This window comes from Channa argus, chromosome 14 (genome assembly GCF_033026475.1).
Source record: "Channa argus isolate prfri chromosome 14, Channa argus male v1.0, whole genome shotgun sequence".
Taxonomy (NCBI): domain Eukaryota; kingdom Metazoa; phylum Chordata; class Actinopteri; order Anabantiformes; family Channidae; genus Channa; species Channa argus.
Window position 1 is genome coordinate 5,276,861 of NC_090210.1, and position 27,364 is coordinate 5,304,224.

At 39.9% G+C, this 27,364-nt stretch overlaps 1 protein-coding gene across 2 annotated transcripts in view; it reads left to right on the top strand.

The window, feature by feature from the left end:
- The window catches only part of LOC137098505 (glypican-5-like), a 99,694-nt gene that overhangs the window by 17,103 nt on the left and 55,227 nt on the right, over positions 1–27,364 (top strand). For both annotated transcript variants that reach the window (XM_067474780.1, XM_067474781.1), the window contains exon 3: positions 10,681–11,384. In XM_067474780.1, coding sequence (XP_067330881.1) covers positions 10,681–11,384 — 704 coding nt within the window. The remainder of the gene's footprint in view (positions 1–10,680; positions 11,385–27,364) is intronic.

Here is a 27,364-nt window from a genome sequence, read left to right on the forward strand (position 1 = left end):
GTATGTTTTACTAAAGTAACCTTGTTGGTGTGCAAATACAGTACTACTGGTACAATACATTATAGTAGGGTCTATTTGCACATGCATGGGGTGCTGCACCTATGAGTGTAAGGTGAGCACCACCTACAGATGACTGTAGTCACTGTAATCGAATGCCATGCTGCAGCACAGAAGTAAAAGTGGTCAATTCACGTAGCAGAGACCGACACTTTGAATACTTTCATGTGTAGTAAACTGTATAAAATTGTTAATTATATAATTTACATAATTTACAGGACAGCATACAATGGCACACAACAATCGATGATAACAGCATTTTATGTAACACTAATAAGTACACATTTGTAAGTATATACTATCAAATAACATGCTGGGTAGCAGCTTGGTAGCAGAGCAGTGACATAACAGTCAGTAAAAGTTGCTGAGGCCACCCAACAAGGGGTATGTTGTCCTCAGAGGAGTTTTCAAATGCATGTCAGAGATGTGTACACTCCTAGCTCCACTCGTCAATGAAACTGGGAGTACATTTAAGAGACTGAAGGAGTCTCAAGGAGTCCATGGCAGTTTTTCACCAATAATTATGCGGTCATCGTCAAATTCTTAAGACGTCCCTGTCTTGAAAGTGCACAAGTGTAGGTGAAAGACAGTGCTCAGAGCTATGGCCTAAAGTACAGGGTCTCTTGTTGACCTTTGTTGTTGTTGGCAGAATAAGATGACTTTAAAGAGAGAACTGAAGAAAGACAATAAACCAGAGACTGTGTGGTTGATTGCTGTATCTCCCCTTGCAACTGTCTCTCTCTCTCTCTCTTTTAAAGGTGGTTGAGTTCAGCTTAATTTCTCACTGCCCCTTGTGAATTGTGAATTTGCAGCCTACCAGATTGCCTGCTTATAAAGTATCTATTGTGTCTACCCCTTTGCACTCCAAGCCCCTAGTGAATCTTAGTTCTCCTCTACAGTGGGTATACACTAACAACCAAGGATTTCTAGCCTAAAGCCTTATTACTATAAGCCACAGCAGATCAAACTATTTAGAAAATTCCTTGCTTTCTTCACTTTGGCTGTCAGGATCCTCCTGGGTGGCTTTCACATAACACCAAATGTAAAGGCGGCTTTCTCATTCATTAAATAGTGATGATTTATATGTGTTCACAATTGTGTGGGCACGCAATTCTGCATGCCTGTGTGTGCGCAAGTAATAGGAGTAATGAATCACTCGGCTGTTGTGTCCTATCTTCTTTCTTTTATTAGACACAGGCTCTTCAATCTTTATTGCAATCTCTGCATTTTTCTTGAAGTTCTCACTCATTGTCCTTGTGATCTGTAAAGCATGTCCTCTCTCACATGCCTATTTGTCTCTGCAGATGTTTTGACCGACAGGGTTATTGCTCCAGAGGCTGATGCTTGGACACGGTATGACACCGCTGCACCATGAGCTCATGCTCAAATTAGGGAGGATATCCGGAATCCATCCCTACATGTCTCATTTAATCATACAGGGTGGAGGAGAGATGTGTTTATGGACCTAATAGCGAAGCAAATAGATTGCGTATTCAAGTCTGAATGTGTATGTGTGTGTTTGTGTATCCTAAGCATGTTTGTTTAAGCATAACTACGCCTTTCTTGTCTCCTGAGCATACAGGAAACATAGGGAAAGATGTGTTTTCCTCAGACTTTGCAGAACTCAGGCGTACTGGAGAAAAGAGGGAAAGAACAAAGGGAAGAGGGAGGAGACTGGGGAAAAGTTTCAAAGTCTCTTGTAGTCATAAAGTCACACTCCAACCTTCCCTAATTAAGTTTGCTTTTCATCTGCCTCTCTCACCTCAACATAAATGTGTGAAAACCCAAAGGAGTGGGGAGTTGAGCATAGAAAGTAAGGAAAGAAAAATTGAGATGGAGGAAGGGTTAATGGGGGATTTTAGTGAAAGTGTACAGGTGTGTTTTAATGGGGGTCTCGAAATGTTTTGTGGGTGGGTGTGTGTTTTATTACATATTGGGGCCCAAAATTCATATACAGACTCACTTGTGAGGACATGCATGTTCTTATGTTGCTCTGTTCTTTTCTCTCTCCCCTTTCCACTCACCCCAACCGGTCGAGGCAGATGGCCATCCACCCTGAACCTGGTTCTGCTGGAGGTTTCTTCCGTTTAAGGGAGTTTTTACTCTCCACTGTTGCCTATGGCTTGCTCCAGGGGGAATTGTTGGGTTCTCTTTATATATCTTTATAATCTTGACTTTATTCTGTAAAGTGCCCTGAGATGACTTTGTTGTGATTGGCGCTATATAAATAAAGTTGAATAAAGTTGAATTGAACGGTGACCAAAACAGGTTTTTAGAGTGATGCTATGGTTTGAGTTTAGGTTAGGGTTATGGTATTTAAGGACTGGTTATTGTTAGGGGTAGGGTCAGATTTTAAAAACGAATGTATGTCAATGTAAAGTCCCCTAGGGGTAATAAAAACATGTCTACATTAAGCCAGGCAAATCTATAACTTGTCTGTCCAAACTGAAAAGGCAGTTTTCTTCCCCTAAAATGTAAATTTCCAAACCCTAACCCAGTATATATTGTGCCTGAACAGTTTAGAGTTCTGACACGTGCCCTGCTGGGACCCTACATGTCTCAATGAAAGCCCAGCTGCCAAGAGTGTGCTCCACAATATTAAAGCATAACCACACAATTCTATCACTTCTTTTTCTTCATCCCAAATGTCTCCTTTCATTTTCCGTTATTGTTATTCTGCTCCCCAACAGCCATAATTGCCTTCACTAGCCATCCATTTTCGCAAATGCTACAGTAAAACCAGTGCCTAGAAAAACAGCTCCGCGATGGTGCTTCACATCCATAGTATGACATATTAGCGTAATATGAAACGGAGTAGAAAAAGCTTTTATTTGTCGCCAGCACCTTTGCTTTTCTTGCTGACTGATTTTCTGCCACTGCCCTGCATGTAGCCTCAACACTCTTGGTGTTGAACAAACTTCATCACTCTTACTACTTTTGTATGAGCACAATAGACTTGAAGACCAGGAATGTCTTGATAATCAGACAAGTTGCATCTCCAAGGGCTTGTTCCCTGTCCAAGAGAATTTTTCTATTCTGTATCACTGTCTGGCTGGCTGATGTGATTTGTATTGTGCTGCTGCTGATTGGTCCAGCCTGGCTTTTTCCTGTGTCCTGTCTGACTCTGCTTTGTCAGACAGGACAGGCTTTGAGACTGATCCCAAAAGCCTAAAATCAAGTGTGTATGTGTGATGCAGTCAGTCAATAACTTTCAAAATTGCCAGATTACATCTCTTTAAAGGAAAAGTCACATCTGTGCCATTCAATTTAATGAAAGGCAAATGATGGTGGATCTTGACCAAAATATAATCATACACTGTAACAAAAAAAACGTGAAATCTATAGTAAGTAAGTTGCTGAGGACATTGCATAGAAACCTTACTGTGAATGTAATCACAGTACCTATACAATACTAGTAGTATAGTACTGTAATTATCATTACAGTAATAGGATGCTTTATTTAAATAAAAATCCAGCTCAAACTTACTGCATTGCCATTCACAGTATACTATATACTGTTTATTATACAGTTTACTGTATAGTTCACCTGCCAACAAATTTTGACCATGATGCATTGCAGATCTACAGCAAAATGCTGTGTACAGGGTACACAGTAAGCATTTGTACTGTAACATCTGTTACAGTGTACTGAGAAAAATAAGAACAAGGTAATTACATAGTATCATATATGTTTTTCTACCTTATTCTTACCCAAAGCATACTGCTTTTCATTTACTCACAATATCACACTGATGATGGGTGTTCCACCAACTGGGAGCAACGTCCTTGGGTCTCAGTTTGCCGCTCAAGGACCACCTGATATGTGGTAGTACGAGCCGGGAATCAAACCAACAACTCTGGGATTGGTGGACAACTGCACAGGTACTTGAGCTCAAAGTAGGTTGATGATGGCTTGAATCCTTCTATTTCTAACTACTAGCTCACTTCACAACTACACCATTCACATCAACTAACTTTTCTCATTATTCCCCATGTTGGAGACTCTGCTTCCTCTCCTTCTTCTCCTTCTTCCTTCCTTGCCTCCTTGGCTCCTAGCACACCATTAAGAAGTTCCCACAGTAGGCTTAATTCAATGATCCTCTAGTCATGGATCCATCATATTCAAAAGGATTCATGTGATCCATCATGGATTATAATGGATATGCTGTCTGCTAAAATTAACCACAACGCATTTTGCCGCTGGGAAGCTGTAAATACATTTAGTTTCAATATTGTGGAATTTGTTTTTTAAAAATATTAGTGTGCATTTATTGTGGCTGTTTAGTATTTTTCTTGTGTTTTATCTCACCACAATTTGGATAAAGGTTTTTTGTGTCGGTTTTAAAGGCATCATTAAAAGGACAAAATCAAAGTATCTTTGGTCCTTAATTGTAACAATGTACAAATGACCCCTGTATGCATGATTTATTATAAAAGTGAAAAATGAAAACAGGGTTCACACCTGCCATTAAAAGTGGAAAATTCTTCATTGGACTCCCTTTCATCTTAAATTCCTTTCACACCTCAGAGTCTGTGCGAGGATCTGTTTTATGTTAATCTTTTGTTAACTTAAATGTTCCCTTTCTTTTATGAATCTCTGGAATCCAGTCACTTAGTGTGGCTGCCCTGGTTGTCATCAGCTTCATTTCACAAATCCACAGACGCCATCAGTATCGCCACATTTTGGAGCCATTGCCTGCAATCTATCAGATTTGCTACCTAATAATATGCTACTGGTGGCTTAGTAGCTTATGCATTGAATCTGCTTTTTCTTATAATTCTTTTTTTCTTGCACTTGGGTCCTTTTTTTTTTTGGTGTGCATGATCTACTTTCCTTCAAAACTATTTCACCATTGAATCTGTGGGGTAAAACAGCAGACATAAAGAGAATCAATCAACACAATTCACATATAAAATGAAATAGCTGCTCGTGCTGTATGTAGAAGTTGAAATTTGTTAGTATTTGTGTTAAGTGGCGTGCTTTTTTATTGCAACTTGTTATCAGTGGGTGCAAATTTTTGGTGTACCACACTCTGTCATGCTTGTCACTGCAATATATCAGAAAAGACACCGTGATTTATATACCAATAAACAAAAGGCCAATGGCAGGTCACTACAGACCTGTGGCCCTCTTAATGCTTAGGACCAGAGGTGCTGTCGATCAGCCTGTCAACACTCTGCCCTCAGGCTGGCCTTCCACAGCTCCCCTTTATGGTATAAGCCATCGAACGATCTTCTCTCCCCCCCCCCTTTTCTGCCCTCAGTCCCTCCTCCAAAGCCCACGTGCTCTGTCTCCTCTGTCCCTGTTCCTCTCTCGTCTGCTCATTCTCCTACTTTCACTCATGTTTCCATACTTTGGACAGAGCAGTGAAGTCCCTCCTGTCCAATCTGCACATCCACTCCTCCACAACACATTATAACTAAGTGCACCCTGAATGTCCCTGGAATCTACGGAATTGTTTATGTTTCAGACTTTTGATATAGCTATAGGCTTTCTATTTACTAGAATGCTTATCAAAAATTGGGGTGCTTCCTACCCCCTCTTTTACTTCAACCTCCTCGTTCTTAACCGCCTTGTGTCCCCCATCTCAAGCTTATAATCCCACCTGTTATTCTCATGATATGATGAGGGGAGCAAATAAGGATTTGGGGCCAGAGATAGCTGGAATATGTGCACATGGGTTCGGGGCTCATGGAGGCCACTTCTTGCAGGTCAAATGTGCGGTGACAGATGAGTCATGCTTCCACTTTAGCCTTCGGATGTGTGATTGTGCCAGATAAGTACCATGAATGAACAGATTGATTCATTGACTTATTAATAGTTTATTACCAGTGAACTGTTTGCTAAAAGGTTAGAGGCTGGGGATTGTATGACATTGCAGTTCTCCTCTGTAACCCAATATGACTGGTGCTGAGTGGGAGATGGCCATATGTACAGTATTTCTACTAATTAAAACAACGATATGTAATCTATGCACGTGTTACTGACAAATATCTGTTTGATGACCTGACTGAAACCTAAACCTGTGGTAGGATTAAAATTCTTCGCCTGAGAAGACTGTTGGTCAGGTTCAGTCAGGACTGACTGCCAAGAAATGGCCCACAGGTCCATGGTATGAGAACTGTGTCTCCTACCTTATTATCACAATATTACCACATCTCCAAGGACATGCAAGCTTGCACACATACATATGCCCACCCACCAAGCTCTGCCCACATACAAATGTATGGAAGATCCAGGGCTGAACATTCCCAAATGTTGCTTACAATGCATCTTGTTTTCCTGCAATCTAATGTAACACGATCCTTTTTGATTAAAATGTAAAACTACAAATTTTGGAATTATTATTCAGACTACGTTGCATTCGTACTTTTAGATTAGGCACATTAGACCCTTGGATTAAATATTTGCACTCATTACGCGTCAGCTCATGTCATTACATGTTTTGTGTGTGACTCCGCTTCAGATTTAATGTCCGCTGCTCCAAATTAGCTTTGACAACTTGGTCTTGGTTTCCCTTTCTGATGTTGTCAACCACACACATATGTGCATATTGCTAAATGTAATAGTGGCTTAGGAATTAGAAAGCACTTGGTAACAAAGGCAGGGACAGTGTAGCTGTGCCTTGCATCATAGAGCTGCCACTGTTTATTTTGACTCAGTTATTGTGGCAGCTTCACCATGGTGACACTTTGGCTTTAATTGTGCCAGTAAAACACTTGTCATGCAGAATGTAAAGTGGAAATAGCTTCTTATGATTCAAACCCTGTGATCTCAGAGAATGGCCTTGGCATAGCATTGGTGGGAAGATGTAGTGTAATATCCCATCCAAGAGTCATAAATACAACTCCGTTTAAGTCACTTCAGGACAATGGTCTTTTGTAAATATCCACTGCTGCTTTTTTATCCATTTAATACCTTGTTTATTCTAAGCAGACAGCATATCAGATTAGCCCTACAGTGCCACAGACAAAGCATGCCTGTACATTTATTCCTGTTTAGTTAGCTTTATGATACATAATTATATGTTTTGATGGCATGATAATGGTAGCCACCCAGAGCAGTGTGGTCAAATTTGGATTCAGACACAGTGGTCAGACAATTCAACCTAATTGACTATCATGCAATGGTTGTTAGGACTTAAAATGATTTCTCCCTTTGGCTTCTTGTTTTGTTCTTACTCCATTTCTCAGTTCTGGAACTTGTAGTGAAACCCGCAACGATTGTTCTTGATTTATCACAAAATGAGAAACCCGATCCATTTAAACGTGGGAGAGGACTTGATAGAAAACAGAAAATAAAGAATGAATCATGAGATCTAGTTCTAGTTCAGAGGTAGTGTGGAGAGGAAGAAAGGTGAACTCTTGTCTTACTCCTGTATATTCAGAGAAGGACACATTTGGAGTAAGAGCCATAGAGAGACAGGGAAGTGCTCTGGGGCTGGGGGCCAAATGAATCCAGATGTCAAAGCATGTTCACAAGGTGGAGTCCACTTTTACAGTAGTTGTTTTTCCCTCTTTAAAACTGCAGTCGCTTCTTTTTATTTCCTTTCTCCTGGCAGTTTCTCTCACTCTTTCTTTTTTTCCTCTTCATGTTCTTTCCCTGTATCATTTTTTTGGCATATAAAAAAAGCCCTTTAACAAGTACGGAATGTCTAAGGGATTTAATGATCCTGTCATAAATCCTTTAAAAGATATCCCTCAGAAGTATGCTCTTTATTTTATTTCAACTCTTGTCTTTTACAGAAATGTGATTTCCTTGATGCTTAGACTAGAAGATTTTAGCATTAGCCCCATCACAGAATAAACTGTGGTATTTCAAAGCCTGATAATTTTATAAAAAACATTATGTAATGTAATGTGTGACCCAAACCTGTGGGCCAATCTTATGGTGTAATGTCTTTTGGCTTAGAAGCCTTGTAGCCTGACTGGCAGGCAAACCAACTCTACCAGCTCTGTCGACATATAGGCTTTTGAGAGAAAGAAGCAAAATAGAAACTTCAACTTCACAACTTCTCTGCTAGTTTTCTCTATAATGCTTTTTTTTTCTTTGTCTTTTTATTTTGTTGCTCATCAATTTTTGATTTCAAAAAATGTTGTTTACTTTTAAAAACAGTTTAAAGTTTGAAATAATCCTAGAATAATGTAGGCTCAACTAGAAAAGGAAACAAAAACATGCAGTTGAAGGTAAAAGCCCTCAGTGTGTCTTATTGCACTGGGCTAGAGAGAGATCATTTAGTACTTGGATTTATGAACAGGCAGGTAGAAGGTTAGAGGTTCTAATGTTCTCACTAAATGGATTCCACATTTTTTCACATTTATCAGTCTCAGTTTGAGAGTCTGCATTACCTCCCTCATCCACTGGACCCAGCTAAGAGGTTTTTGTTGGTTGATTTTTGTCTGGTTACTGCAGATCTTTATGACTACTTTAAGCCTGCAAATTACGCATGTCAGACAACTTATCACGCTATTTAATTACAGTCATAGGCAGTCATAAATTTAAAATGTTATGTTTGCAAAAGCTGCTCTCATTATGACAACAGTATTTTCTGGTGCATTACAAATTACTTGTGCTTTTTACTGGTCAGTGGGGAGACCGTGTGTGTCATAGACAACGGTCATAATGGTGCAGCTGTTGAGGAGGACATAACTGTTGTTATCCTTCTGTCTGTGAGCAGGGAGGGGCGGGACACACATGCAACACAAACACACACTCATTTGGCAACAATCACTTTGCTCAAATAAATTTGCTATTAGAAAGGTACATTACACATGTGTGTATACACAGACACACACATACACACACACACATTATATGTACATTATATATATATATATATATATATATATATATATATATATATATATATATATATATATATATATATATATATATATATATATATATATATATTATTATTATTTTTTTTAATAAATGAGGGTGACAAAACTTTAGAACCACCTCTTCTTATAATGGGGGGCATTAGTGTGTCTGTTTATGTGCATATTGGTATGTGTGGTGGCACCTTCCTTCTGTCTCAATTTCTGTGCAGTTGCTACTGCTCCTTCATGTCCTGGCGTGCATTTATACTGACATCACACCCCCAGAAAAGTCATGTGTTCGGGGCCCACACAGGCAAACTAACGCAGACATGCACACACATACATGTACATACAGTGCCACACAGTTGAGCACTGAAGGAAACATGTGGAGAGCTACTGACCACGACAACAGGGGGGAGGATTATAGGATTAAGATGGATTAGGTGGATAGCCAATAAAAAAAGATGGTGGGATACGAGGATGAGCTGGCTCCAGGGTAGAAGTTGCAACCTGTGTTGCTGATCATTTTGACACTTTTTGCTTTGCTACATTGTCATTTTAAAAATAATATTTAGATATAGTTCAAGGATAACCATATTCAAAAATGAACAATATCCTTAAACAAGGAAAAAGGCAGACAAAGGGATGTATCCCTTTGAGAAATTAAAAAAAAAATGAAAAAGAGAGTCAAGCTTTGTTTTTTCCCTGGCCCTTGTTGATCTTCCCTCATTCTGTCTCTGTACTCTGTTGTAATTTAGAGGTGGTTGGCACTAATCAGCCTCTGCATTGACCTCAGTGATTGATTGCTTTAAAGCATCACTTGCTCAATGAGAAATGACTTCACAACTGAAACCAACTGTTTCTCATATTTGTGTGTGTGAGTGTTGTAGGTTGATTGCAGACGTAAAACATATGTGTTGAATCTGGAATATACAGTATTTACCGCAAAGAATGGCACAAGAGACCACACGAATAACCAAGGAAACATGAGAAGTTTGTGTTCTTTTTCACCTTCCAGGAGTTGAGAAGTAGGCTGCACAAAGCTGAATGGTCTAATAGCCATCAGAGTAATAGACCTTGGTGAGATGGGTAATAAGACGTCCAACAGATGCAACCACTGTCAAGTAGAAATACACGTACTGTGTATGTTTATCAATGTTATATCAGAAACAGCTGATTTGGCCAGTTGGATATGTGGAAAGAACAGTGTGTGGAGTGTGATGTGTGGAGCTTTAGATGAAGAATGAAAACAGACTGGAAGACTCCAGCTATTTATCAGCTATAAGTGAAAGACTGAGGATTTCAATTCGTCTGAATGTTGGAATAGTGGGTAATTCTTATGATTGCAATGTAACCCAGACAGTACATTTGTGTTCGTGTTTCCTTATATGTGATTTTAATAATGCATCACAATGCACAAGCTGTAGTTGTTTAAAATAGTGCAGCGACTTTATCTTTCTTTCTCTTTCTTTCTGTCTCTCTTACGCCTTAAATCATACTTAACCAGGTGATGACTTCATAAACAATGAAATTTAGCCACATTATAGGGAAACTTGACACTAGCTCCTTAGCCCAGCTTAGGTGATACGCACAAGCCAAGCTTACATGTATTTGGTTGGGAGCCAGCATTTGGATATGTGTTTGCATTTTGAATGCCTTACCCATTTCATGGAGAGCTTTGGACCGTGCCAACAGTAACAGAGTCATTCCTTTCTCATATAAAATGACTGAAATAACATATGTCATCTGTTCTTGTCTGTCCTCTAATTTTCATCTGTTTCCTTTCTGATTACCTTGCAGACATGTTCCAGTACCTACTATCCTTTTCTCAGGGCCACCTGAGTTCCTTATTGGAGGGAACCTACTCATCTGTGTCCCGCCATGCCCTACCCCATGTAAATCAACTCTTCTCATCACTCTCCCTCTACCTCAGAGGGACCAATGTTTCTGTGGAGGTGGCAGTTCACCAATTTTTTAACAACCTGTTCCCACTTGTCTACACACGGCTCATCAATCCAGGCATTGATGGAAGCATGATGGCGGGCAGTGAAATGAGTGACTGTCTACGTATGATCAGACAGGATGTCAACCCCTTTGGTCCTCATCCAGTTGTCATGGCCCAGGAGCTGACCGGGGCCTTGGGAACTGGGCGACAACTGGCCCTGGCCCTGGAGGAGGGTCTGGATGTGATTAATGCCACTGAACATGTCAGCCTGAGCAAAGAGTGTGTGAAAGGCCTGGTGAAGATGGTGTACTGTTCCCACTGCCAAGGCTTGACTCTGATCAAGCCCTGTGTGGGCTACTGTCTAAATGTTATGCGAGGCTGCTTGGCTAGCCTGTCAGAGTTAGATCATCCTTGGAGGAAATATACCAGCTTACTGGAGAAACTAACCCACGCCATGGCCGGGCACCACAGCCTGGAACTAGCCCTGCTGAAGGTCAGAGGACACGTTAATGAAGCCTTGCTCTACGCACAGCTCCATGGTCCACTCATCACTGCCACGGTGAGTACACACTGGAGGAGCCAGCAGTTTTAATGGCGCAGGCAACTAGCCTCCAAATCTTTTTTTGTTTAACATCTTTGTTTTAGACATATACCTTGGCAATGCTGAGTGTATTGATTGGAAAGATTTGCAGGATGCTTGTGGGTTATGAGCTATTTTTTCCACCAGTGCAACAAAAAACCCTGTACACTGCATTAATATTTACACAGTGTTGAAGCTATTCTGAGAAAACTAATGTTTATACTACAAAAAAAAAAAAAATCAGCCTTCTCCAAAGAATTGCAGCCTGGGCTAGAAAATGAGTAATTTTCCAAAATGGCAGGGCAGTTCAAATCAGCAGGTTTAGGTTCTGACTGTAAGGTTAAGGTAAGATTACATTGTATTTGTATTACAGATGTAGCCATTGAAAGTGTCATGGTGTTTATGTCCAATATGTCCATGGTATCCTACTGGTGGCGTTCCATCAGGGATGCAGTGTGTTTAGTTCAGAAAAAGGCTCATTGAATACAACCTGCAGTTCATCTTTTCAGCCACCAGGCGTTGCAAAATGTCGTCCTCATCCGCAGTCCACAGTACTGAATCCTAGTGTCTGTGGATGCAGACACTAGGATTCAAAGCTGGAAGCTGTTTGTCCAGAATAATCACTGGTTAATAAACTACCTGCTGCCAGTGAATGGTTTAATGATCATGTGTTAATAACTAACCAGACACAGGAGAGGTGTGGGAGTCCCCACGTGTCAATGTCCAGAGCCTTTTACAGGTGAGATGGGCGTGAACCTGTTTAAGTATTGTCAGTTATTTCCAGACTGACTATGAAAGACTATGAAAAAACGCTAGTGTACAGATAACTTAAAGGATCATAGTGGTGGTCTTATTGCAAAAACAAATGAACCCTCCATCCATCTTCTGGTAACACAGCAAACAAGCCAATTTATGAAAATGTCTGAGCACAGCATCCCTTTGAAGTGAAGCTAATTATAATCCCTCACAGTTTACTGATAAAAGCCGCTGGACACAATACAGGAATGACATCCAATGATGGCATCAATCACTGTGTTGCATTTTACAGATGCAGCCGTCTAAAACTGCTGCGTGATTCACAGCAGAATTTGTGCAGATGCATGACATGTTCCATCCCCCCTGTGATGACATAATAAAAGCATAGCAGCCTTGTTAAACCTTGTTACACACACCAGCAGAGCAGAGAGGCAGATGTTTGTTCTTTACAACATAATCACAGTGAAATCATCCGAATTTTTTAAATTCTCAGATTAACTGCTTTGTAATAATTTTCACTGCTCCCTCTCTTAATTTAATCTTTACCCACCTTGACCGCTCCCTTTCTTTCTATGACACTCACTGAGCCAGTGAGAGGAGGACAACTGATCCGTGCCACTTTAGGTCTAATAATTTTAATCACTGGTTCAAATGTACCTGGACTTCCCTCCTAATACAATTTATTTAATTCTGTACACAACGGTGGAAGCATGGCTCACCAATTTTAATTTTAAAGTGACAGACCTAGTAGTGACCTAATAATGACCTTTCTGACTTTCATTTCTGTATTCATGTTGCTACAGAGTGACAGCTGCAAGTCAGACCACAACTGTCTGAGACACTGTGGGGTTTTTTTTTTTCATTTCCAATAGTACTATGGGTGAACTTTGAATAAAAAACAAGGCGGCATCATTCCACTTATGATCTCTCCTTTCAATCAGCCTTTTGCTGCTATAGCATCAAATGCACATAATTATAGGGCTCTTTTGTTACAATTGTATCCAACTCTCTCCCATAGATGTTTTTTGGGAGATCAAAGTAAGCCAAGGTTTCTGCACTTGTCAACAGCTTAACTGATTTTTTGAGACTAGATATGAAGGACAAAAAAACGTGTCCTTAAATGTTGCCTCTTTTTTCAATGAAGCGTGTTAAACTCAGAGAGAAAATTAAATGTATAAGTCAGTTTCCCCTATCTATCTATCTATCTATCTATCTATCTATCTATCTATCTATCTATCTATCTATCTATCTATATCTATATCTATATATATATATATATATATATATATATTTTTTTTTTTTTACATTTACTAAAAATGCCTAAAATGAAAATCCATTGTAAAATCTGGGTTTATGCTGTCAAATATGTCAATGATGCGAACTTTAAAGTTTCAACTATTTGCTGAAAACAAAGCTGTAACATTATGCTGCTAATTAAACTCTTACTGCTTTAAAACCTGATGAGAGTCAGACAGTAAGAGGTGGACTTACAGAAATGGGTCTTAAATGGGGCGGTTGCTTTGGAATGTATATACCCCCCATCAGGCAACAGGAGAAGGGCGGCAGCGGGCTGAGAAGTGCCTGAGAACTGACTGACATCTGGCTGTCACCCAGCTGACAGCAGAAATTCTAAGCCGCTGCATTCGTTTCTGTGTAAGTTTACCTCACCTTATTTCATATTTTAAAAACTGATCAGAATGCAGCAACATGGCTACAATTTATTGTTTGCTTCTTGGGATTAGCTCCTGAGTGTCACTTAAAAATACAGAGTTTTTATTACCTTAAATTCAGTTTAGCACATTTGTGCTTTACAAAGTAAACATTTGCATGAATATATTGCATTAAAATGCAATGTAACACTGAAGAACTTGTGACAGATTTTAGAATCTAAAGCTGATTTTTATAGTGCACCAAAATGACCTGAAACCAATGTCTGCCTTAAAGGTAGAAAACCAAATTTATCACTTATGTAGCAATTCTATTGGAAAAGCGGTTGGCATTAGCAAAGAATTAAACTCCTTTGTAGTTAATGAGTTTAAACATGCGAAACCACTGGTATGATGCTTTAAAGTTGTGGAAGAACATCAGAGCCTGAATGATTTTTGATTAAGCACACATCCAAATGCAGAGACACTTACTGTATAAACACATGCGTGTGCAGACAGAGCAACGTTAGGTTGCCAGGCTTAAACGCTGCCCTATTCCAACTATGCAGAAAGAGACTGAGCTTGTATTTTGTGTGTGTATGTTCATATGTGTGTGTATGCCTGCTTTGTATTCATGGGGTGGCAGGCAGGCCCGCGGCATTGAGTCTAACACAGGAGCATGTGGGACAGAACTGAAAGGGTTCCAGCTAGGCCATACAAACTCGAGCCAGCCAGCTGGAAAGAAGGGCCCAGAGAATTGCTGCTCGCGAATCAGGGGGTCCCTACACAGACATTGCAGGCTCCCTGTTTTTGTGTTCTCATATGTTTGATATGCATACACCTAAGGTAGGTAGAGGTAGGAGGTAGCACAGTAAGACGTAGTTCTATGCTATTGCCTTGTATTACCTAGAACCCATGGCCTTTTTAAATCCCAGTTTGTTTTTATAAACCCACAGAGGCCTGTCAAGTAAAACTGTTAAGTCTCTAGAGCACAACTACTGTGTCAGCACACTCACCTTCACCCTTACACCTCTGTATACCCCATACCCACTGCCCCAGCTGAACACCCCACTTTAAAAGCCTATTTTCTGAATAAATATATATCATGTTATTATTGCCATCTTACTGCAAAGCCAATAAAGTGCAAATACTTTGCAAAACTTAGTGGTGTTTTTTATAACTTATGTTGTATCTGTGAACGCAAGCACAAAGAACTAAGTCAGAATAGAGACAGAATATTATGTGGAGTTGTTATTAAAGGAATTATTGAGACTCTGTGGCTTTACACTGGGATGTTGTCCCAAACAATTTGTGGTTGCTCTCTCTCTCTCATTTAGCCAGCTACAGACTACATAGAGTCTACTTTATAAGCTTCTAAATGTCAAATGGTAGGATAGGACCGAGATCACAACACACAAATTGTGCACGCACATGCACACACATCACCACATAATGTGGTGATGCGGTGATGTGTGTGCAAACAAGCCAACCAAGCCAATGTGTGTGCTTGTGCATGCACATGCACACACATCACCACGTTATGTGCAGGTATCAGGTTTTTAGAAGTCCGGGTAAGGAGCCTAGATGCGCAGCCCACCCTGTGACTGTACTAGCAGCATGTATTAGACTGAAAGGCAGCTATTGATGGTGAAGCAGCGGCAGCGGGGATTCTGTTTAACAGGTTCCAGCTCTTATTGACGTGGAGCGTGAACGTAGGTCAGAGGGAAGCGGTTATGGTTATGGATATTAGGGGAGCCTGGGGCTGGATTATGTGGAGTAGACACAATTAGTCAAGACTTGGAAAACATCCAGTAAAAATGGCTACTCTTATTGGGCCCCAGTGCAAATGGTAGCCCCAATGAGGTTTTTCTCTTTCTGAATACTGCCCTTTGAATTCATCTTAGAGTTTCGCTCCAGATCCAGCTGTGCTTGAGCGGCCACGAACTGCTGTTTGTTGACATATTCATAAAACTAATACAGCTCAGATGACCTGGGAGGTAAATTTATATCAGGTACTTGCTAAAGATGAGCAGTCTCTACCATAAATCACGTCAAGTCAGAATCATTTATTCAGTCACACTTTTATTCACACATTCATTCATCTACTCAGAGCTTTATGGCCTGCTTGAGGGAAAGTAGTACCAGAGGTCCAGATTAGAGCAGTTTATAAGCAGGTCTACCTTATCCACTTGTTGGTTTTACACCAGCTTCTCATTACGGTCTTATGGAGGAATGATAATAGCAGCCTAGGACTTTAGATAATGGAAAGAAGGACCAGTGGGATGACTGGAAGGTTTCCATTCACCATGGCGGCACCTCAATAGGCTTCAGAGGCTTTCATTGAAAAAAACCTTTTCATTTTTAGTCTGGCCATCAGTAAAATGAGAAAACATGACAGTTGTGTTATCACACTTTCACATTTTTCTTGTGCCATTCTCTACAACGTTGTATTTTCATGGTTTAGCATATTAAATCCGTTTACATGGACATAAGTAACCAGGTTACGGTCTACTTTCTCAGGAAAGTTGATTTCTTAACTGTGATATAAACGTGAAAGCTGGTTTCTGAAGTTGGGGTAGGGGATTAGGGAGACCTGGTTTTCCCAGGTAGATTTCTGTCAGAGAACGTCGATTTCTTTGCCACATAACCAAGTTTCTAATTGGCTTTCTTCAACTGTACATGTGCACAACATTAAGCTGCAGACAGGAACATGCAGCCGAGTGAAAGGCTGAATGTGCGAGAGATCAATAACGGGTTGATGCTGCCTCATTTTTAAAACAAAGTCAGACAGAAAATTATACTAACACAAAGTGCCTCCAACAGTTGTATATCAGCTGCGTGTGTCTCACATTTTTTTTTGTTTCTTCCCCACTGTGTTGTCACTCTGTTGCAACACAAACACACAAAAAGAAAAAAGAGAAGAGAAGAAAAAGAAAAGTCAGAAAGCAGCATTGTCAGCACTATACAGTTACAGTACAATCTGTGTCTCTGGCTTCCAAAATAGGTCCGAGATGGAGGAAGAAATCAGTCTACTGTTTTGCTGCATGTATATGTGGATTTCCAGTAACCAGGTTTTTTAAGTTACCATACCAATAATACTGAGCTATATTTTAAGCAAACTTTCCTTATGGCAAAATGCTATATCATATGATTTTTTGCATGAATGAGAAGATAATTATCTGTGTCATACAAGTAATAAAAGTAAAAACTCTTTGTGTGTCATTTTAAATAAATGTATTTACAAGACAAGAAAATGGTCTTTACCGTTTTCATTTGATAAATATAATGTTTATTTCGTGTAACTTGCTGTTTAATTCAGTTTACATTTTAGATATTATACTTTATGTAATAGGCAGGCTAGAGCTCTGCTGGATAATATTTTAAAGCTTATGCAGTAATTCTCGCTATCAAATTAAAAACCGATAGTAAATTAAATGTGCCGTGTCCTTAAAATGAGCTGCTATGGATGACTCCTGGGGTCAAACTATCTAACGGGATTAGCTTTACAGATTCAGGCCTTTATATATTGTTTCTGTATCTAATATTTGTGGCTGTTAGCAGAACACTAGCCAATGCCAAATGTGCTCATTGCCAATCTATACACTTAACCCATCTTTCTAAGTTGCTTGTGCTTTTGGCACTGGGTGTAACCCGCAAGCTGACTCGCTGAGCAGTCCATTAGCTAATGATGGTGCAGCCTCTTTTCTCTTCAGCCCCCCTCATGGATTTTTGCTCTCTTCTCTCTTTTAGGGTTTGCCTCGCTTTAACATTGAGTCACAGGCTTCAACGCAGCAGAAAATCCCATCTAATCTGCAAGAAAAGTGGAGTTTCAAATTGTTTGGTAATTGGTTGCTGTGCGATAAAATTTCGGTTCTTAACACAACGCAGTAATCCTTCGTATATTATTGTTCTCCCTGATATGTGATGGTTCGGTAGAATGATCATCTGAGAAATATTGTAATGTCTGACATAGGTAATAGCTTTAAAGTTACTCAAATGTTCACAGACGGGAGAACAAATATTGTGGGGCTTTCTGCAGAGCTGTTAGCCTGTCGGTCTGTTTCACACATGATAAGAAAGGACAGGAGAGAGTGGGGTAACAAGCTTATGTAGCTAGGTTTTCAGTACAGAGGTCAAAGTCTAATGCTGCCACAGCAAAAGTCTCAATTTAGGTAATAACCTATTAAAATGCAAGCACTTGTTGAACATGCCAAACTACACCATATCAAAGAGAAGAAAGTTTTTTCCATTCACCAAAGTTCAGTGGCGTTTGGCTTGTCCCTTCAGGGGTCGCCACAGCAGAACCAATTCTGCACATTGATTTGCCATTAGCTTTTACGCCAGATGCATCACCAAAGTCACCCTTGGTGGCTGGGAGGGGCCACAACTGTTGGGCTGATATTCTGCATCCCAATCCATTGCTCTACCACTGAGTCACCAGGACCCCTTATTAGAACGTTTTTTTGTATAACTGTAGGTTTTTATTTTAACATTTCGCTCCACTTTTAAAAAAGTAAAAGACCTGTATGGTCATGGTTTATGGGGTTGGTTTCACAAATGTGCGTCAATGTCTTTGCCCTCCCCTGTGAAATCGAATCACAGAGCCAATTACTGATCATTTCTGTAAGACGGGCCCCAGACTGTCTTCTATGCAATGAAGAGACAGTCCCAAATGGGGCTAGTAGACTGCAAGATATCAAACACTGTCAGTTTGACACTGTACTATCAGATTTGCTGTGCAACCAGACTTGCAGCTAATCAGCTTTTTATTTGATTCTTAATCAGAACCATTTTTCAAATCCCAACCCTACCTGTGAGTATCTTCATGCTGAGCAGAGCCTTTCCTGATGCCTGGGTCCTACAGGCTTTGTGTTTTAGTAACTCCAGACATAATCTCATCATGCAGCTGCTGCTGTGAAGCTAATACAAATGCCTACTGCATCTGTGTTATGATTTTGGTGGTAATTGCTGGGTCATTGAAAGGCTTCAAATGGACAGAGCTTCTATCCACAAGCTTATTTTCTCTGCATGTGCCTGTGTGCTTGAACATATCTCAGACACAGACGAGATGAACTCACTTGCCCTTCCTCTGTCTCTTTCTTCCATTTCTTTGGTGTAACATCACTAAAACCCTGTGAGATTTCCCGCCACATGTTGTGTCTGTAATTCTTGTAAAGCTGGTTACAAAGATGGACAAAAGTTGTCAACAAGTTCTACAGTAACGCCCATATTTACATGGAAAGAGCCTTTCTATTTCAATCTGTGAGTGATTTAATCAGCGTGAAAAGAGAAACTCCGCTTTCTCTTTATTGATTGGAATCTTAAGGACTTTTCCCCGTGATATACGAGGGACTGAGTCTCTCTTTAATTAGCACTGACATCATTCGGATAAAAGAGAGAGAAGGCGATGGGGACTGAAGACAGCCTGCAGACTGAGGACTAAAGAAAATTATGAAGACAAAGTGATTCAGACAGAAGGGAGATAGACCTAAAAACAAGGCAATGAAAAACGAGGGTAGAAGACTAATGTTGTAAATCATCTGTACTCTCTTGTTCAAGGCTTTCAGGGAGAATCTAAGTGGAAAGCTGTTACAATTAGCTGGCGAGTGGCTCAGTAGAGGTTTTATATGCTGAGTGGTTTGACAGTGAAATAGGTTGACACTTTTAGATTGTGGCTTACGTTAACATCTTGAGGATACATAATGTTTAGGACACATCCCAACACATCATTTGAACTTTATAATGAATGAACGATGTGCTCTTTTGATTTTTACAGTGAGACATGCTTAAATTGTTTTGCTCTGTTTCTTGTCCCTTACAGACAGTCAGACAGTCAGTTCCAGTTAGTTGCAGTACTTCATAGCCTTGATATGAAGTTTTACCCAAATATTATACAAAAAGTCACGTCAGTAGTTACTCAAATGAGTTCATTCAAAACAGTGTTAACTTGTTCACAGGTTATACAATAACTGGAAAATGGGTTTCATTGAGCCAGATAACGTCCATTTCTCTCATAAACATAAACATATTAAATAGTGACAGTGACACAGAATATATTCTAGTTTAGTTTTACAAGTTCCGATTCAAAACATTTTAAGCTATCCCCAAATAAACTATCGGTCACAGGTGCTTTGAAATTCCAGCTTCCTGGAATACCCATAACCCAAATGGCCCAAATTGTTGTCCGTTTTAGTACCTAACTACACATAATAAGAAAAACTACAACATGCAAACTGCGAAGCTACAGCAAAAAGTAATTACTAGTTTAATTACTGTCTAATCCCCAACAATGATGACTACAAGGCTTAGTATAGCATAGTATAATATATTGTAAAACAAATGTATTTATTGAATCAAATTGTATTTAGTTATAAACAGTTACATTAAAAAGTTAAATGAGGCTGAAATAAACACTTTATGCTTTATGTAAGTATAAAAAGAACTGATGAAAGCTTTCATTGGATAAATTGGTGTTTTTTAATAAAGTTAAGAAATCTCAACTCAAGGGTCATAAATGTTGGCCCGGTTTTCTATTTTTACACTGTCCTTAGGACACAAATGCTGCCTTTGGTGAATAAAAGCTAGATAGTTCATCTAATCACAGGGCACAATCTTTACCGCTATATTATAAACTAAATTCATGATATATCTTAGACAGCAAAAAACATTTTATCCTTGGATATGTGGCTATAAGTCTTGTTTTAATTTGTGTATTGTGACATTTCAAACATGGTCCAGGGTTTGACGTGGTATTTGTCCTGTTAAAAGCCTACTTCCATAACCTCATGGCCTCCACCACAACTCTAATGGTGCTGCAAAATTCAAGTATTTACTCTACCTAATGCGTAATAAAATGGGTAAAACTTTATGGTTATTTTTGCATCTCACAATATTGTGATAACAATGTGTTACATATAATATCCAGTACTGTTCCTCAGCAGCTCATGTGTATTGTGTTTTTGGTCAATTGTGTGGGACAAATATATTTAAGGGTCTATTTGCTGTATGTTTCTCATGAATCACTAGGTCCAGGGAGCGGGTTTCTCTTGTATTAATGTCGCAGAAAATCCACTAAAATGAAAAAAAAAAATGAAAAAAAGTAGCAAGTAGCAGACCTTCCCCTTCTATTTATATATCTGTTGTAATGAGTGATGGAAATTGTTACTTTGTTACTTGTTTAAATGCAATTATCCTACTACTTGATGGCAAAATGTCCGGTCATTAGAAGTAAAATTGATGCCTTGGGTTTTTGTTGGAAAAAACATTATAAACAACCATGTTGCCAAAGTAACAGGGATCTTCCTGTGTGGTGGAATAAAGAGCCCAGCAGTATGAGAACCAGTCATGTTCCCTCATGCTGTGTTTTTGGCTAGTGAATGCATTTTTTTCTCAGCTTTTTTCTACTCTAGTTAGTAACTGCAATAAAGTAAATACCAGTCTAACTTTATTTGGTCTTACTCTTTCTTTTACTCTGTCATTTGCTTGCTTTATTTCTAGTATGTGCCTATATAACCCGAACATCCATATAGAATGAAATCCTGACTTAAAAGGAGGTTCACCGTGGTACTGAAGGGGTTTACTTTCTCTGCTTTATCTCCTTTCTGACTCTGCTAGTATACAGAGCTACACAGAAGTGCAGAACTGTTGGTGGTTTTCATTATTATTATTAAGAGCAGTTATTCAATATGAGCCAATATGACAGTGTAATTTTATTCCATATTTTCAGTTCGTTAGTGAATTTTTCATTGATATTAAAGAAAAATGGTTTCCAATATCTAGACAGAGGCTTCTTCTTTTCCTTTCAGCTGTTCCCTTTCAGGGGTCACCACAGCGAATCATCTGCGTCCATCCAACTCTGTCCTCTGCATCTTCTTCTCTCACACCAATTACATTGATGTCCTCCCTCACTACATCCGTAAATCTCCTCTTTGGTCTTCTTCTAGACCTCCTGCCTTTCAGCTCCAACCTCAGCATCCTTCTACTGATATATTCACAGTTTCTCCTCTGAACATGTCCAAACCACCTCAATCTGTCCTCTCTGACTTTATCTCCAACACATCTAACATGAGCTGTCCCTCTGATGTCCTCATTCCTGATCCTGTCCATCCTCGTCACTCCCAAAGTGAACCTCAACATCTTAAGCTCTGCTACCTCCAGCTCTGCCTCCTGTCTTTTCTTCAGTGCCACTGTCTCTAAGCCGAACAACATCTCTGGTCTCACCACCGCCTTGAACACCTTTCTTTTCATTCTTGCTGATGCTCTTTTATCACACAACACACCTGACACTTTTCTCCACCCGTTCCAACCTGCCTGCACTCGCCTCTTCACCTCTTTTCCACACTCTCGGTTGCTCTGAACCGTTGACCCTAAGTACTTAAAGTCCTGCACCTTCTTCACCTCTGCTCCCTGTAACCTCACCGTTCCACCTGGGTCCCTCTCATTCACACACATGTATTCTGTCGTACTGCTGCTAAGCTTCATTCCTCTGTTTTCCAGAGCAGACCTCCACCTCTGTAGATTTTCCTCCACCTGCTCCCTGCTCTCACTACAAATCACAGTGTCATCTGCAAACATCATAGTCCATGGAGATTCCTGTCTAACCTCATCTGTCAGCCTGTCCATCACCAGAGCAAACAATAAGGGTCTCAGAGCCGATCCTTGATGCAGACCCACCTCCACCTTGAACTCCTCTGTCACACCTACAGCTCACGTCACCACGGTCTTACAGCCCTCATACATGTCCTGCACCAATCTAACATACTTATCTGTCACTCCAGACGTCCTCATACAAAACCACAGCTCCTCTCTCAGCACCCTGTCATACGCTTTCTCTAAATCTACGAAGACACAATGCAACACCCTCTCACCTTATACTGCATCTGTTGGACTCTTTCTAGGCATGAAACCATATTGCTGCTCACAAATGCTCACCTCTGTCCTTAGCCGAGCTTCCACTAATCTTTCCCATAACTTCATTGTGTGGCTCATCAGCTTTATTCCTCTGTATTTGCGACAGCTCTGCACATCTCCCTTGTTCTTAAACTTTGGTACCAGTACACTTCTCCTCCAGTCCTCAGCATCCTCTCACTCTCCAAGATCTTGTTAAACAAACTAGTCAGAAACTCTACTGCCACCTCTCCTAGACACTTCCATACCTCCACAGGTATGTCATCAGGACCAACTGCCTTTCCACTCTTCATCCTCTTCAACGTCATCCTCACTTCACTCTTACTAATCTTTGCTACTTCCTGTTCCACACCAGTCACCATTTCTACTCTTCGTTCCCTTTTATTTTCCTCATTCATCAACTCTTCAAAGTTTTCCTTCCATCTTCCCATCCAACATTTCCATCCTTATCTTTAATCATTCTAACCTGCTGCACATCCTTCCCATCTCTATCTCTTTGTCTGGCCAACCTGTACAAATCCACCTCTCCCTCTTTAGTGTTCAACCTAACATGCAAGTCCTCATATGTTCTTTGTTTGGCCTTTGCCACCTCTACCTTCACCTTACGCTGCATCTCCCTGAACTCCTGTCTACTCTCTTCAGTCCTGTCAGTGTCCCACTTCTAGACAGTGACTGTGGTTTGGATAATGGATGCAAGCCTCAGTCCCAAGAGACTTCTCAGGGGATTTGTATGAAAACAAACAATTTGCAGAACTTCTTGCTATAGTGAACATATTTGCATAAATGCACAACCCTATACCCCTGTAAGAAGTAAAATATGTCCTGCTGTGATTAATTGGAACAGACCAACAAATGGCAAACAACAAATAGTTTATAATTCTTATATTCCTATTTGGTGGTTCATTACTGTCAATCGTGGTAAATAAATACTGGATATTGTTTTAGCTAAGTTCAGGGAATTCAGTATAATCTCAGTATTTGGCATTTGGCAACTGGTTGTAAATCATCTGTTGGTTGTCTATGCGCATTAATAACACAAAGAAAAGTGAACACATTGGACTTCACTGACTCAACAAGCCATCATCATCCCACAGTGCAGTGCGTCTAGGGTTAGAGTGGCTGAGAAAGTTTCCTTGAGTTTGCTAGGTAATCCCTTGATTAATAAAGCAGGAGGTCAAGACCCCCGCTGCTATCTGTAAGACAATATTCCCCTAGAGGAATATTGACCCTGGGTTTGGACGGCTGGGAGCATATTCTCTTGTGCTCTTGTTTCAAGCTCCGGATGATCTCTGCAAAACACACACACACACACACACACACACACACACACACACACACACACACACACACACACACACACACACACACACACACACACACACACACACACACAAACTCACTGGCCACTTTATTAGGTACATCTATCCAATACAATATATACAATGTTAATTTCTGTGTTTGCAAAAAATGTCAAAAAGGTGATAATTCATAGCAACTTTCATAGCTTGAATATACACACATATACATGTACTTTTCTTAAGTGTTTCCATGCGGGCAAAAGGCAGAACGAGTCTGCCCCCTCCATCAGTCTCTGTCCTCAGGCAATCATATAAGGAATGCTCCATAAAACAGCTGAAATAGTGAAGTTATAACAAAGACAAACAGGTGGTTGCAAACTCAAAACCACATACTGATGCTGTGCTCAAAATTGGATTCTTATTCTCACAGCATCATCAGGTCAGAGTATTATTGATTTATGCCCATGTTCTAGCCCATGTCATTTTTCAATCTGTCATCTGAATGGCTCTCAGGATTATGTGTTCATAAGGCATAATGTTTTGAAATGCAGGCTTTTCTTTTGTCTCTTCTGGCCTCTCCATAAAGATTGTATTTTTCAACTTCTTCTCTGTGGTTGGGTTGAAAAATAATTGGGTAATGCAAACAGAACTACAAGTGACCCTTCTTAATGTTCATATTTTACATAAATGTTTACATTTCTGTCTTTTGAGAATAGCAAAGTGTCATACAAAGGCAGGTGTGAACTGGCACTGGGTGTAAACTTTAGTCTGCCTTGAAAAGTTCCCAATGATAGGATTATATCCTGTCCTAATCACCTATTAATCACCACTGCAAACTCCTCCAGATGACATCACCCAGAGGAATTTTCCATCATTAGGAGGGGAGCTTCAAAAAAAACAGATTGACCATGATTATAAACTCCATATTGTAAGCAACAAGATGACATAATCTGAACTGAAGATTCCTCCAAGTGATGTCATCTGGAGGCATTTTTCAGCTAGTAGTAGAGAGATAAATTGATGTGGGAAACCAATGGGAAGTTTAACGGCCTCTATGTGCATGTACTACCCAAACTAGAACCAAGTTCAAAATCAGGGAAGACGTCTAAGTTTTATTTTATATTTATTTACCCATAACTATAACTAAAAGAAAAAAATGACATAAGAAAGAGTATAAAAAGAATGGTATCATTATCCATACAAAACGTATCTCACTGTTACATCATGTCATGTTACTGTTACAGACTAGACCAGTTTTGACTCTGCTCAGCCATCTGCACACCTGTCTTTTGGACAAACTTCAGACCTTTAGCTTTGCCACTTTCACACAAGAACACTCTCTTTCCAAACGTACCTCATTGCAGACCTCCCAGACACTGTTTGAACATGATGTTGCAGGACTGTATGGTGCAGTAAAAATATATAAATGCATAAAAAAACAAAAGAAAGTGAGTGTTGTTCACATCTCCATCTGCCATGCTGGCCAAATTCATCATGCATTACACAAGCTTATAAACAACTTTGTAAGGTAAAATTAATGCTCACTAAGCACTGTTGAATCAACACGATTTGGCAAACTTGATTCATAAAACAATCATAAAAGAAGTTCCATAAAAATGTTTTTGTGGGTTTTAATGTTGTGAGACAATATGCAAATTACAACCGTAATTGTCTGCAGAAGCACTGTTGCACGTGCAGAGAGCATTTGGCTTAGTGTGTTTACTACATGGACAAAGCTGTTAAGTTCTATCATTTCTCACTGCTACAATGTAAAGTGTGTGTGTGTCAAGTTTTCTGGGGTTTCTGCTTCAACAACTGCCCAAACTTGAAAAACACATAAGCCAACCACAGGAGACAAAGGAATAACTCAGTGTCTTCCACTTTAGCCTTGTTTATTGACGATTTCTTCTATAAAACAGTCAAAATAGTTGAAACAGATTGATAACATACCAGTGACATACCAATAGTAAACCATTCTGATGAAGCGTCCCCTTCTTTTTATTAAAACAGACACTTACAACTCTTATCTCGCAGTCTGCATCTGCACTCTGCTGCAGCCAGATCACCTTACTGGCCAAATATGTTTGTTTTGTGTCTCCCCAGAAACCGCACTTACAGTCACCTCCCCTTCCTAGTAACGTTGCTAAGAAAGCGTTCTTCGTCTTATCAATTATTATTATTAACATAGTTCACCACTTTTTCTTGTAATTTTGTGTTTTATTTACCCTGCTCTAGGTTCAACCTTACAGTCTGTTTGTCTGTGTGTGTGTTTTAAGTGCATGTGTGGCTGTGAGCTACTTCACCACATGTAAGCATGTTTTATGGGTCCAGAGGGAGTTAAGGTTAATGTAATAAAACAACCTTTCCCCGTGCCAGTGTCTGCCATAACAGCAAATCTAAGACCAGAATGTAGTAAAGAGAAAGTAGGATTGAAAAGCCAGAGTAAGGAGCACACAGTAGACGGCATGTTCAGGTTTTTAGTTCTGCTGAAGCATATCTTGGATCCTAGCAACACTGACAACTCCTCTGCTCAGGCACAGCTTGCTGTCATGTAAAAACCTTCATCTAAACTCTTTATAAGGCACTTGGGTTTACTGATCTGCATCCCCCTATGGAAATGTGTATTTTTAGCAGGCTGGCAAGAACCTTTTGTGACTGTTAACACATATTTAAGCTGCTTCCAGACTTCAAAACTCTTCCAGGCATGTGGACACAACCCTTCAACCAACCATTTAAACACAGTTGCTGGCCAGTTACTTCCCCAATTAAGTTTATGCATTTGTTTGTGCATTCCCTTGTTTCAGGGCCCTCGGAGGCAGTGCTCGTATTGCTGCAGCAGTCCAGCCAAGCCGAATGTTTAATGGAGCTGATTGCTGTATTGTTCAGTTGGCCGGTTTGGACTTTTTGAATCGTAACCCATTTCTGACCCTGATTATTCATTGTACTCTGGGTGTGCAAGTTGTGAAAACTCCTAATTGTGAACCAAAACTGTGAAGTAAACAAAGAATATTTTTGTTCAACATAGCAAAATGATCATCGACTGCTCTGGATAAGTCTTTATGTGCTTTACTGTATGTCTAAAGAACATCTCTATTAAGGGTGGCCACCCTTTTACAATAAAAGCAAATTCCTTTGGTGTCTTACTGTAAACTCGCTGTTCTATCAGTAATGAATAAATTGTGCTACTAAATCACACATTGTCCTTTTAGAAGCCCTTACACAGTAGAAAGATGCGTCTCCCAAGATGTACATTGATCACTGTGAGCAGTTATTAAGTCCCACATGCAGCGACTATTACTACTCTCTTGCTAATTGAGGACCACTTAATAATGCTGCCCAGAGGCTTTTAAGC